The following is a 12098-nucleotide window of genomic DNA, read 5'->3' as shown; positions in this document are numbered from 1 at the left end:
CAGACGTCATAGCCGATGCGTATGTGGATGCTGGTTAATGACGTCGTCTCGACGAATGTTTCAAAACTCAAGCAAAAAAAATCGAATGGATACTAGCAGCCGAATACGTCCCATCATTTGAATCGAATCCGGACCGGACAATGCAGTGACATAAATTTTAATTAAATTGGCAATTCAGTGATTCATATCCGGGAGCAACAACGCCCCGTGTCTGAATCTGTCAAACGCAGCCTACGGGAACCCAGTGACGGTAGTTGCAGGGACTATGACATCTCCACTGAACTTTTCTTTTTCATCTTGCTTAAGCTCCGTTCAAATTGGGAAAGGACATTGGCATGTACCGATCGTACCCCGCTTGTAAGAAGTGTAAACGAGATTCTGGAAAATACAAATATTATGTGTAATTTCCTTTATTGCCCCTCTGTACCAGATAGTACGGCAGTGCACTCTTCCTCACCAACTGCCACGCCCATATTCTGGCCACGTGTTGTACTTTGTCTCTTACACACCGGAATACCCAGAGACAGAAGACTTCCTATCACGATTGCACTCCCTGAAACAATTTAACACATCGGTTATATAATATATTCGGACACAAATTGACAGCACTGGGTCAAGATGTGCTTTGATCTTTCTGAAAACACCGCGTTGTTTTTGTTCATACTTTCATATAACCTTGTGTCACATGGGACATCGAATTAAGATCAAATTGATTGAAAGTCCATCACGAAGGAAAAAGTCAGTTTTGGACTAACACAACAATATCCCTGTTGTATGACGAAGGTATGTAAATATTCAAGTGTGGAACAGACACAGCATTAATAATAATAATTTTCCATGTCATATTCATTGTGTGCACGGATGAATCTCTTCATGAGAACAAGAAGCATGGAAAAGTCAAAAGCAAAAGGGTCAAACCACGCCATTATATCATTTTCATTTAACACAATAGGATTACGCATTTACTATGGTCATTCATTCAATCACTAGACTGCTCTGACTAATAACTTGACAATCAGTAACACAAACAATAAAACGTATTCATTTAAAAACCCGCTTACCACAACAAGCAAAGCTTACGTCATAGCTCCCAGATACTTCCATGATATATCCTGAAATAATTTGAAATATCAATAGTGAGTTAGTTTCCTTTTCTCAGTATCAATCTAACACCAATGCAAACAGGCTTCACACAAATAATTATTATCCGCGTTGGTACCGATTCTTCGGCGTGACCAGCAAACGCTTTCCCCACAAGGCAACCCTCGTTCCCTGTAAATGCTGACACATGGTACTGCATGAGTTTACATCAATATGTGGAGGCACTGAATAAGTACTTCATAGATAACGCGTTTTTAGAGTGAGATTAGTTTTATGCCGCACTCAGCAATATTCCAGCTATATGGCGGCGGTCTATAAATAGTCGAGTCTGGACCAGGCAGTCCAGCGATCAACACCATGAACATCGATCTGCGCAATTGGGAACCGATGACATGTGTGAAACAAGTCAGCGAGCCTGACCACTCGATCCCGTTAGTCGCCTTTACACCCTAAACCCAAACAAAAAAATTGGTCCATTATACTTTTGTGGATTTGAGATTCTGTATTGAATTCCTAAATCCATAAAAAAATAACTTAGACATCTGTAACAACTTCTATATGCCGCCACAAGACATCAGTTAAAAAGGTGATAGTTATGATCATAATGAGCAATATCTGGACATTATGTCCATTTATTATGTAATTGTGAATACTGTAACTTGATATCAGTATTGAAAGTTGGAGGTTTGTGTTAATCATTTAACATAAATAGCAGCCCCATGTCACTATACAACATCTATAACATGTAGTTCGATTTCAATATAGTCCTGGTAGGTTAAGAAAAAGGTTCGGCGATCACGATCAGCTACAAATCTGAAGATGTTACACCGAGCAGACGTCTTTACTTTCTGCTAGGAAGGGAGAAGACCATTGGTCAGATGGTTCTCAACATAGAGATTACTTATAAATTCAGGAGAAGCACACACAGTTATATTTTCGCATTTCGTTATCTGTGTCCGGAATCAATGACACATTTTACAGATGTTCATATTCCTGTAAAGTGAATTCAGATTGTGCAGCCCTGTTAAGCAAGCTCGCTTGTTGTTAAGCAAGCTCACTCACTCACCCACACTTTCGTGATATAATGAGACAAACCGAAACATGCGTCTCGTTAACCAGTTCAGTCAACCTCCTTTCTAGCCCATCCGCAGTTTCTCTTGTCAAAGTGAAAAGGAGACTGGTTACTATGGTTACCCTAAATTCCAATTCCTTGTTTCATAAGACAATGGTATTAACAAATGCGGTTCTAGCGACCAAGCCTCATTTTGAGATTTCCACGATTTCCGTTTGTCAGTGCACGCTGTAAGACAGCACGCTGTACGGTGTGTTTGCAGGGATTCGATGAATAGATATATCAAATAAAACTAATTAACATTCCTATATCCAGTTGAATAAGTCGGTCAAACAATTCTGGAGTGCACTACACAGCGGCGATGTTGGTCGGTAACCAGTCGGCACGTACAGAGACTGTTGTTTAGTCAATTTAACAGCTACGTCCCATTAGAATGTTTTGTGATGTGATAATACAAGTTATATTTAATCAGTTCAGAATATCGATGTTTGTTTGTTTGTTGTTTTTTGTTTGTGTTTTTTTTTTTTTTTTTTTTTTTTTTTTGTTTTGTTTTTTTTCTTTTTGTTTTGTTTTGGTCTGTAGTTGTTTTTGGGGTTTTTTTTGTTTTGGTTTTGAGTTTTTCTTTCTTTTTTCTGTTTTTGTCTTTAACCAGTTTATTTGTATGTACGGGGGTGTCCTGCAGGGTTCAATCACCTGCAACATGACGCGTGTTTACTCACCTGCAAAAGGAGGTCCGAGAAGTAATCCAACACCACCAAGGAAATTCACCACTCCATATCCGGTCGCCAGTTGCTTCACGCCCACCAGGTCAACAATGATGGGTTTCACTAGCGCCATAGGCCCTCCACTGAAGATGCCGTACAAGCTACTAAACACAAACTGTTGCGTCAAAGAAGTCGACAAAAGGGGGCACAGCATGATCAGGACACCAGCGACACCCAACATACCTGTATGTAGCATGAAGACCCCTATTGCGGGATCTGTACCAGCAAACCCTGCCAACACTCGCGCTATTATACTAGTAATGCCTATTGCTGTGAACAACATTGCTGAATTTTGTGAGCTGGTTCCTTTAGACTCTGCAAAGTTAGTTAGATGCACATAGATGATTGATTCTCCAAATCCCCATAATGTATAGGACAGGACGTACAGGATGAAGCTCAAATTAGACAGGAGTGACCACGTGTCTCTGAATGTTGAGCGGAAACGTTGCACGTAGGTTGTTCTGACTTCTGGTTGTACTTCTTGATCCACAAGATTTCGAGCCACGTCTCCGGTCGTCTCCTTCGGCTTTCGTCCTATTCCTTGCTCATGTGATAATGGTCTGAAAAGCATACTACACACACATGCATTAGCTCCTACTCCGCCCAGTATAAGAAACGTCCCACTCAGTCCGAATGTGTCAAGGAGGGATCTCGTCAAAGGAGCACCCATGAGCATCCCCGCTCCTCCTCCAGACATCTGAAGACCCGACGCAAGAGGAAGGTATTTGTCGAAGTAGTGGCAAATGATCACAGCTGAGGACACGTCCATTAACGCCGATCCTATTGCTGGAGTAGACACATCAAATGTAAACACATATTAAAATGACATCAATGTGTGTGATTTGTTTGCTTGTTGTTTAACGTAGGACACAGCATTATTTCAGCTAAATGTAACTGAAACAGGCGATCCAGTGATAGACAAGATGGAAAGTGTCATTCGACACAATCTGGATGAGCTGGCAGGCATCAACAAGTCAGCCAGCCTCACCACGAAATTCCGCTGGAATCCATTCGCAACAAGCATGTTTGCTGAAGACCTGTTATTACAGTGTCTCCACGGCTAAAGGGGAAAATGGGATACAGACACTGATATAGTGGGTGAGTACACATCGGCAATAATATTTCAACCATATCGTGACTCCAAACAAGTTCTAATTTTACAATAAATAAAGGTTAACTATATTTTAAAAAATGAGAGCAAAGAACAGTAAAACAACTAGTATTTCACAGATTTTAACTCAAACAGTACTTGTCGCGCAAGAGTTAACAAACAGGCACGTTGAACTGGTTGATGCAAGGCATTGTATCCCAAGAGCGCAAATCGATGACCATGATCCTCACAACAGGATTGTCTGGTCCAGACTCGATTATGTACAGACCGCCACCATATAGCGGGGATATTGCTGAGTGCGGGCTTCAACAACGCACCAGCTGAACTGATTTTACGAATTATATTTCAGCACTGACATTATGAAATATTAACATGCCCACATGTTTCAACATGTGACCTTTTACCTGCTAGCAGCCCATAAGACACAATCACCCCGTCCACTGACTTGGCGAAGAAAGCAGCCACCATGCCCACCAGAGTCAGAAGACCCCCAACAATTCCCGCAATGCGACACCCTAACACATTCGTTAAACAGCTGGTCAAGGGGGCTGAAAGACAGTAGGGAAATATCAATAACACACAGACGCGTTATGGTGATGTTACATCTTCAGATGAAACCAACAGCAATAATAAAAATACTTTGCTGTTGACATGAAATAAATGTACCATGTTGATTTATTCTTTCTTTATTGATCTATTCTTGCCCTGTGTTAAGTGGCGTTTACAACACTGAAATCCTGACATGACTACACCAAGTATATAAGTACAATGTATATGTAAGTTCCACACAACAAATTCGACACCACATAGTAGTGCTTTCTAACAACATTGACCACGATATGTTGAACTACTTCAGTAAAAATCCTGAATGTTAACATTGTGAGATTTTGCGAGTTAGTGATTAAGGGGATTTATCACATGTTTGAAAGTCAAAGAAAGAGATTTGCAATATTCCAAAAACAAACAAGAACATTCGTATCATTTTACCTTGGGACGGGAAGGTCTGATTTGTCCGACTGAAGGTTTCCAACATATAGTTTCGCTATACAGAACTTACTTCTTTATAAACTACCTCTGGTTGAACCCTTAAAGCCACTTTTGTCAAAAGATGTTAGATTAAGAGCAATGTCCTAAATTGATCTGTTTATGGAATAACGGCACCTATGCACACTTGTGTATGATTTAAAGATAAGGAAGAAGGAAACATTACAGTGACAACCTGTTACCATTTTCATGGAACATCACCTTCCATCGTTAAAAACATTACAAGAGTTCGGACAAATTTTGGACAAAGTTTGGCAGATTGATAGTTTTGACTGTATTTTCCACAAATAAGGTACAAGGAAGGATGAACACAAAGTGAAACAAGTACATGTCAGCACAGAGCACCCTTGCAGCTGTTACGGTTAAGAATTTACCGTGACAAATGATGCAGGAAATCCCCATGTGAACCAGCAAGACAGAACAAAGACAAGCCGTAAACGTTCAAATTCTGTATTATTATGCAACGAGAGCAATGTATACAAAGTCACAAATCAATAGTCACAATACTGATTACAAACTCAGTACAGATGAGACAAAATCTAAAGCTATGGGTCACGAGATATAATATAGCAAACTCACCAAAGGCTCAGTACGAGAGATAATTAACTATGCAGAATGTAAACACAGCGATTGGTCTGACAGTGGATGATGCAGATAAGGCGTTGATGGATGCAGTTGTGAACGTGATGTGAATGAGTGTCGCCCTCAACACGGCAACCAGCCTTTTCATACATACTCAGTCATTTCCCGAAAGTTCGGTCACATACGAACATCGTCAACACTGTGGAATGCCCTCCCGGAAGTAAACACATAGAAAACTAGGAGCAGATAAATTCCGGAAATTTAGAATACTAAAAGTGTTGACCATCTATTAAATGAAATGTGACCCATCAATAATTATCACTTAATTAATACAGAAAATACACACTCGTAACACAGCCTAGTGTTAATTTTCTCACCCGTGAACATGTATGTCCCATACAAGGTGGACCCCACCCATGATGTCTTGAACACGCCTTCCTTCATCGTCTCTAGTAGGCCTATGGTGACCACGGCTGGTGAATAGTAAACGATGCTACAAATGACCAGCTGCAGCCAGCTGCTGACCAGGACCACCCACGCATATCCTCTGTCCATGTTCTTGTATAGGGCCATCTCCAGCAGCACCAGTTACTGGCACATCTACAAAGCACATCGATCAAAATACCACGCTGGTACATGACAGCGTTCTTTTCTGCGATGCATATTAATCATTGAGCTGTGCCAGTATATACTGCCTATGGTACATGCAACTAGTTGGCATCATTTTCAGTAACTGACATGAAATATATATGTATATCGTTTGGGGACAGATGTGTAAAGCAAAGTGATAGTCTTTGTCACTGAAACCAGAACATGACCTATTGTTTACGACCTAAAAAACACCAGACTGAATGCTGCAAAGATTCACGCCACTTTCTGCGATGGTTTAGCACTATCATTACAAGGTGAAGGACCTGACCGCTGGTCCTGCAGGTAACGTTCGAACGCCTCCATGACTATGGTGGCGACGTACATTTCTGACACTTGTTGTTTTGTAAGGTCATAGACGCATAAATAGATGCGAGTGTAATTTCAAATCACAGTACCATTCTACCATAACAATGTTATGAACAATTTCAGATGGATACACGTAAATCCAGTCGAGTCCCTACACGGTATGAAGAGACCGTCAATAACTAACATATGCCGTTTGTCTGATCACCCAAGTGAGTGATTGAGTGAGTTGAGTTTTACGCCGCACTCAGCAATATTCCAGCTATATGGCGGCGGTCTGTAAATAATCGAGTCTGGACCAGACCATCCAGTGATCAACAACATGAGAATCGATCTGCGCAATTGGGAACCGATGACATGTGTCAACCAAGTCAGCGAGCCTGACCACCCGATCCCGTTAGTCGCCTCTTACGACAAGCATAGTCGCCTTCTATGGCAAGCATGGGTTGCTGAAGGCCTATTCTACCCCGGGACCTTCACGGGTGATCACTCAAGAATAACTAATAAATTCAAACTGACTAAATTCAAAAGACTTTGTACACACACTGTAAATTATTACTTGACCATTACCCAAAATTGGCATCGACCCCATAACACTGACCTTTTCGCCGACGTAATTGTTGACAGTGACGTTGCAAACGGAAATGTGAAATAATGCAGCAACAGAGCTACTTTTAGGTTGTCGAGGTAAATCTGGGGTGTTTTTGACTGAGACAGATGTCTGAAAATTGCAATACCTAACAAAGAAGTTGTGTAAAACGTTCAATGCCATAATCTGAATCTCTGTATTGGAATATTGTTTGTTTTTTTCTCATTGAAATTATTTAGTGTCTTTATTCAGAGCATATTCTATTCAAATGACCAATATTACAATGAACCAGTTTGATGATAGTTTACGAAGGGCTTAGACTAAAATCATCTACGCCGAGTACATAAATTGAATTTGAACTGTTACAGGTAAGCTTGCACATAAAGATTAGATTTACAATACAGGAATTTGGTTTTCTCCAATTTTTGTGACATGAAGGGGTTCTTAGTGAAATGGATTAAAACATCAAGCAATGAAAGAAGACCCAAACGAAATGTGATGTACGTACAACAAAAACACCCCAGGTGATCAAAAAGAAGAGGAAATGTGTTAAAACGTTTTCAATGCCACACATATTTATACTTAAATTGCGTCCTACTTGCCTGGTGTTGTCATGCACTCTAGAATACTAGTATATCCTCCTTTGGATTCAACTGTGTGATGATGTTGAGGCCTAAAATTTACAGCAGTGTTGTATTGTAACACAGATTCTGTCTATTTTAACACTAACATTTTCAGTCGTCTTATCGCTTCAGTGGTCACAAAGAGGTGATACTTCCTTATCAACAACACGCATCTAGACAGCTGTTGTTGTTGACAGTCAAAATAACCTCGCATGCAATCTTCCAACGACGGAATCTACATTTTTATGTTACTGAAGTACAGAGTTTGTATAGATGTCCTCCAGTAAATCCATCATCTCATAGGATTTGTCATTTCACGGAGAAAGGATTTCACAAGGCCACCTCTTGGCGAAGATTGAAATATTATTATCAAACGCATTTGTTTGTACATGAGATAAATATCTACCGTTTCATGACCCTGCACATTATCATGGCCTGGAACCCATACACAATCATATGACATATAAATATTTAGGATTCAAACGTGTGTCCAATTTCACAATTTTGTAAGCGTTATCATTTCTGGATTCATTACCTCCTGACTCAATAGCCTCAATGTCTGATAATGAATCAATAATGATTCATGATTCTATTTATCTATCCATCCAGACGAGTTTTCCTCCAAAAACTCATACAAATTCATTAAGCCTAAACAGCTGTGTGGATAATGGGAGAATCCATGAAGCAGTCAGTGAGTAACATCTATAAAACATTCCCGCATAAAACGTAATTGCTCTCACCACACTTGGATTCATATCCTTCTAAACAACGGAACTCGGTTCGTAGCACAATGTAGACGAGTGCTCTGGATTCAAGTAAACAATGTCATCTTTATCCTTGATATCTCCAGGTTACATGTCCACAACACCCCATATTCATCTAGGTCTCTGCCAGATGAATTTACTACATCCCTTGGGTGGCTTTTTGATGAAATTAGATGTCTCCGCTGTGAAGTTGAGCATACCAATCACAACTCACTTTCGCTTTTTAAATTATCTAACCGATTAACTTGGTAACATAAATGATGCAGAGGTACCCTGAAAGAATTAGAAGGAGTTCTGCAATAATCGTATGTTTTGAAAGTCTCTCACCTGTCAGTTTGTCTGTATGATTTCAATAAAATCAGCCTCGCTCTCCGAACAAACCTTCGAATTTCTAACAGCCATCTGTGTTGAAACGGGCAAACTCGGTTGTAAAGGCAGTGACTGAGAATCGGGATGAACCGTAAATTCATCCAGGGTATGGTGGAGATTTATCGGAGCGTATAATCTGGAGATATCGAGGATGTGCCATGTTGTGTTTCAAATGACAGAATGGTTAAACCGTCCGGAATCTTGCCATAACAGCAGTCAAACACGAATTTGTGTGCAGCAATTAGATATAATTATGACGCAACTGAACGATAACTGTCATTAGTATTTATGGGATACGAAAAGGGTTCTAGTTACAGAGTGGATATTCACATTAGAATAATAAGATTTTCGTTAACAAACCATCGCGAAAAGTCAAGTGTCTTTATCGAAGTCGGAATGCATCCAAGTAACCTTATTATGACTCTCCAGTGGCCATACATCTGTTCTGCGATCATTGACAGCGCTCGAATGTCGTCCCGTTTTGAATAGGTGGAATGTACATTCCATATAGTAAAAACCAAAAATTCGCTCGGTGTCTTGTCTGGTTAGAGGCACTCACGAACAGCAACCTCCTCCTTGGGAGTGCTGGGTAACGCTGGTAACTCTTCCCCGTGTGGACCTGGGAAGAATATGTCGACAGCAGCCTGTTGCTGATCGTAAGAGATTACCAAATTGGGGAACCTGTAACTGTGTCATGGGTTCCCCCTCTTCATCGGTGGAGTATGGGATTCTGATGGTGGAGGCCAATAGAAGCCTGGAACCATGCAACTTCTGTACAACACGCCAAGGCGGTGGATCACGAGCCAAACTGGCAATGTCGACCACTAAATTCCAAGATTTTGTTTAGAGCCACCCAGCCTGTCATTTTAGGGTAGACAAATATGGCTATCTAAGCGCTATTTTACTGAAGTATAACTTACCTTTTTCTAACTTACGTGTTTTATTTAGTTTAATTCCATTGGTCATGGACGCTTTGACAAGTTTCTGTGCCACCCTCCCCAGGAGCTCGACGGTGACAAGTGGAAAACATTATACCCGCTGACACGGTCAAAACGTCAAAACGTCAAAACGTCAAAATAATATGACGCATGCAGTGCACAAAGTTTGAAAAACGTTCGATTAGCTATTTTCGTATACATTCTACAAATGCATTTGTTTTACCATCTTTAAATGCTACATTAAACGGTTTCATACATTGCATCGTTGATAGACTCGTTTTGGCGTGGCGCTACCATTCCACCATTCAATAAAAAACGAGCGGGTCCGATACCATTGACATTTTAATGCATGTGTAGCCATATTGGTACACGCTAGATGCGCCGCGATACCGGGACCAGTCATTCTAGAAACTTTGAAGGGAGCAATCACTAATACAAATCTAACACCGTAACAGTTTACACACTCAACAAAATTAACCATTCTTAGAGCAGTTCTAACCATGTGAAAATATGCCTTTAAAAATCCATTCGCGAGGCAGACGCCATTTTGTTTACATGCCAAAATGTAGATAGCTTATTGATCTTCAAACTGAGATTATTTTGTACATTTACCATCGTGGTGAACTATTCTTTTGTAAATTTCTCCCTCGGGTAATACGAACTGGGGTACGCATCAAAACAATTCAGTTTGTAAGTCGAGAAGTAAGACGCGATTCACGTCTCTGTTGCGGAACGGTTTAATGTCTGGAAACAGTATAGTAGGACTGAAGCAAGCAATACCTACCTATTCACGTTTGCGTTTGCCTTTGCGTTTTCCTGTTCCAGAATCCAAAGTCTGCTCCGATATTATAACTATCAAAAGTTTGGACTCTAAATCCTCTCGTAGCTCTGCTCAACACAGCCAAAATTTCTTACAGGATCACCAAGATCACCGCCTGCAATAAACTTCTCAAATGTGAAAAGTGTGTTGGTGACCACTTATCATCGTCAGAAACCTGTCCTGAATGGCAGATACAATTAAAAAACCCTCAAACTGAAATACATGAAAGTATTGTTTTGCCTACGTTGAACCCCCTCCCCCTTCTTATAAAGAAAGTAAGAAATAAAAAATAAAACATGAAAATGGAAATAAAACATGAAGAAGGGAAGAATGAAGTAAAAAAAAAAATAATATAGAATGTAAGAATGAAAGAAAAATGTTACATGCCAGATTTAGTCTGAGGTACTGACGATTATAAACTACTATGTACTTGCCTCCGGAAAACCCAAAACGTTTTTATATTTTGCCGGACTGACCGGACTTGAATGAATCCTGTCAAACCAGTAAAAGCTGTTGCTGCTTGTACTACTTCTCACTGCACGTCTACTGTGGTAACACCTGCCTTTCAAACTGTGAGTCAGTCACAACCTGATGATACTCAAACAAATATTAATGCTGAGTACAAACTGATATATGTCCAGACACAACGTAAACACCTCAGCCGTAGAAAAGCATCCAAAACAGCCCTGCGGAGGAACATGTAACTGTTGATGAACATGTGACTATAGAAGTTCATAATTCCTTTGAGTCCCGTGGAACTAATCTTCAGATCATCACAAATATGGATGTTTCATCCTCACGTGTTCGAGAGAGATCCCACAATGGAGCCGCCAAGTTTTGTTATCATACCGTGGAATTGCAGAGGTCTCAAGAACAATTGCAGTGACGTTCAATCAGTTCAGGGATTTTTTAAGCCGAACCGATCTTCTTACAACGCTTGACCGGCGCCCAGTTTCATCGCATATCAATTGGTCATCAACACCAGCATCAAACAAACGAGTTGTAGCTGTGGCCCTGAGTGAGTGGTTCGTTCTGTGTCCGGTCATTCCAACCCTTTGGCAAATGTCACCGTAGCCACTGGACTGTAGCGGGCAATTGCTTGACACTGCTGTCGTTGGACTGTGGCGGGCAACTGCTTGACACTGCTGTCGCTGGACTGTGGCGGGCAATTGCTTGGCACTGCTGTTGCTGGACAGTGGCGGACAATTGCCTGACACTGCTGTCACTGGACTGTAGTGGGCAATTGCTTGACAGTGCTGTCGCTGGACTGTGGCGGACAATTGCTTGACAGTGCTGTCGCTGGACTGTGGCGGACAATTGCTTGACGCTGCTGTTGCTGGACAGTAGCGGGCAATTGCTTGACACAG

The 12098-nt window shown here is 40.9% G+C and overlaps 1 protein-coding gene across 3 annotated transcripts; it reads right to left on the bottom strand.

Annotated features, from left to right (window-relative positions):
• Window positions 1-394: 394 nt before the first annotated feature.
• On the bottom strand, window positions 395-7970 carry LOC137282186 (monocarboxylate transporter 12-like). 3 transcript variants are annotated; one of them, XM_067813918.1, is made up of 7 exons: window positions 7816-7970; window positions 7230-7349; window positions 6052-6274; window positions 4453-4596; window positions 2893-3723; window positions 1062-1112; window positions 395-553 (listed from the first exon to the last, which is right to left on the bottom strand). In XM_067813918.1, exons 3-7 carry the CDS (start codon window positions 6245-6247, stop codon window positions 411-413), a joined length of 1365 nt encoding a protein of 454 aa, XP_067670019.1. In that variant the 5' UTR covers window positions 6248-6274; window positions 7230-7349; window positions 7816-7970; the 3' UTR covers window positions 395-410. The 3 variants fall into 3 exon arrangements, with proteins under 3 accessions (XP_067670019.1, XP_067670017.1, XP_067670018.1); XM_067813916.1 differs by having other exon boundaries at window positions 7820-7944; XM_067813917.1 differs by lacking the exon at window positions 7230-7349 and having other exon boundaries at window positions 7820-7965.
• Between the last annotated feature and the right edge of the window lie 4128 nt (window positions 7971-12098).

Source organism: Haliotis asinina, chromosome 4 (genome assembly GCF_037392515.1).
Source record: "Haliotis asinina isolate JCU_RB_2024 chromosome 4, JCU_Hal_asi_v2, whole genome shotgun sequence".
Lineage (NCBI taxonomy): Eukaryota > Metazoa > Mollusca > Gastropoda > Lepetellida > Haliotidae > Haliotis > Haliotis asinina.
The sequence above is the reverse complement of the archived record's forward strand: the minus strand, read 5'-3'. Positions and strand labels throughout refer to the sequence as shown.

What these genes read in the sequence shown, in the direction of transcription:
- LOC137282186 (XM_067813918.1), bottom strand. Translation starts at nt 6,247, where the DNA reads ATGGCCCTATACAAGAACATGGACAGAGGATATGCGTGGGTGGTCCTG. An exon ending in TCTCGGACCTCCTTTTGCAG is followed by an intron (nt 1,113 to 2,892) that starts GTGAGTAAACAC and finishes AAATTATTTCAG; the next exon opens with GATATATCATGGAAGTATCT. An exon ending in CGTAAGCTTTGCTTGTTGTG is followed by an intron (nt 554 to 1,061) that starts GTAAGCGGGTTT and finishes AAATTGTTTCAG; the next exon opens with GGAGTGCAATCGTGATAGGA.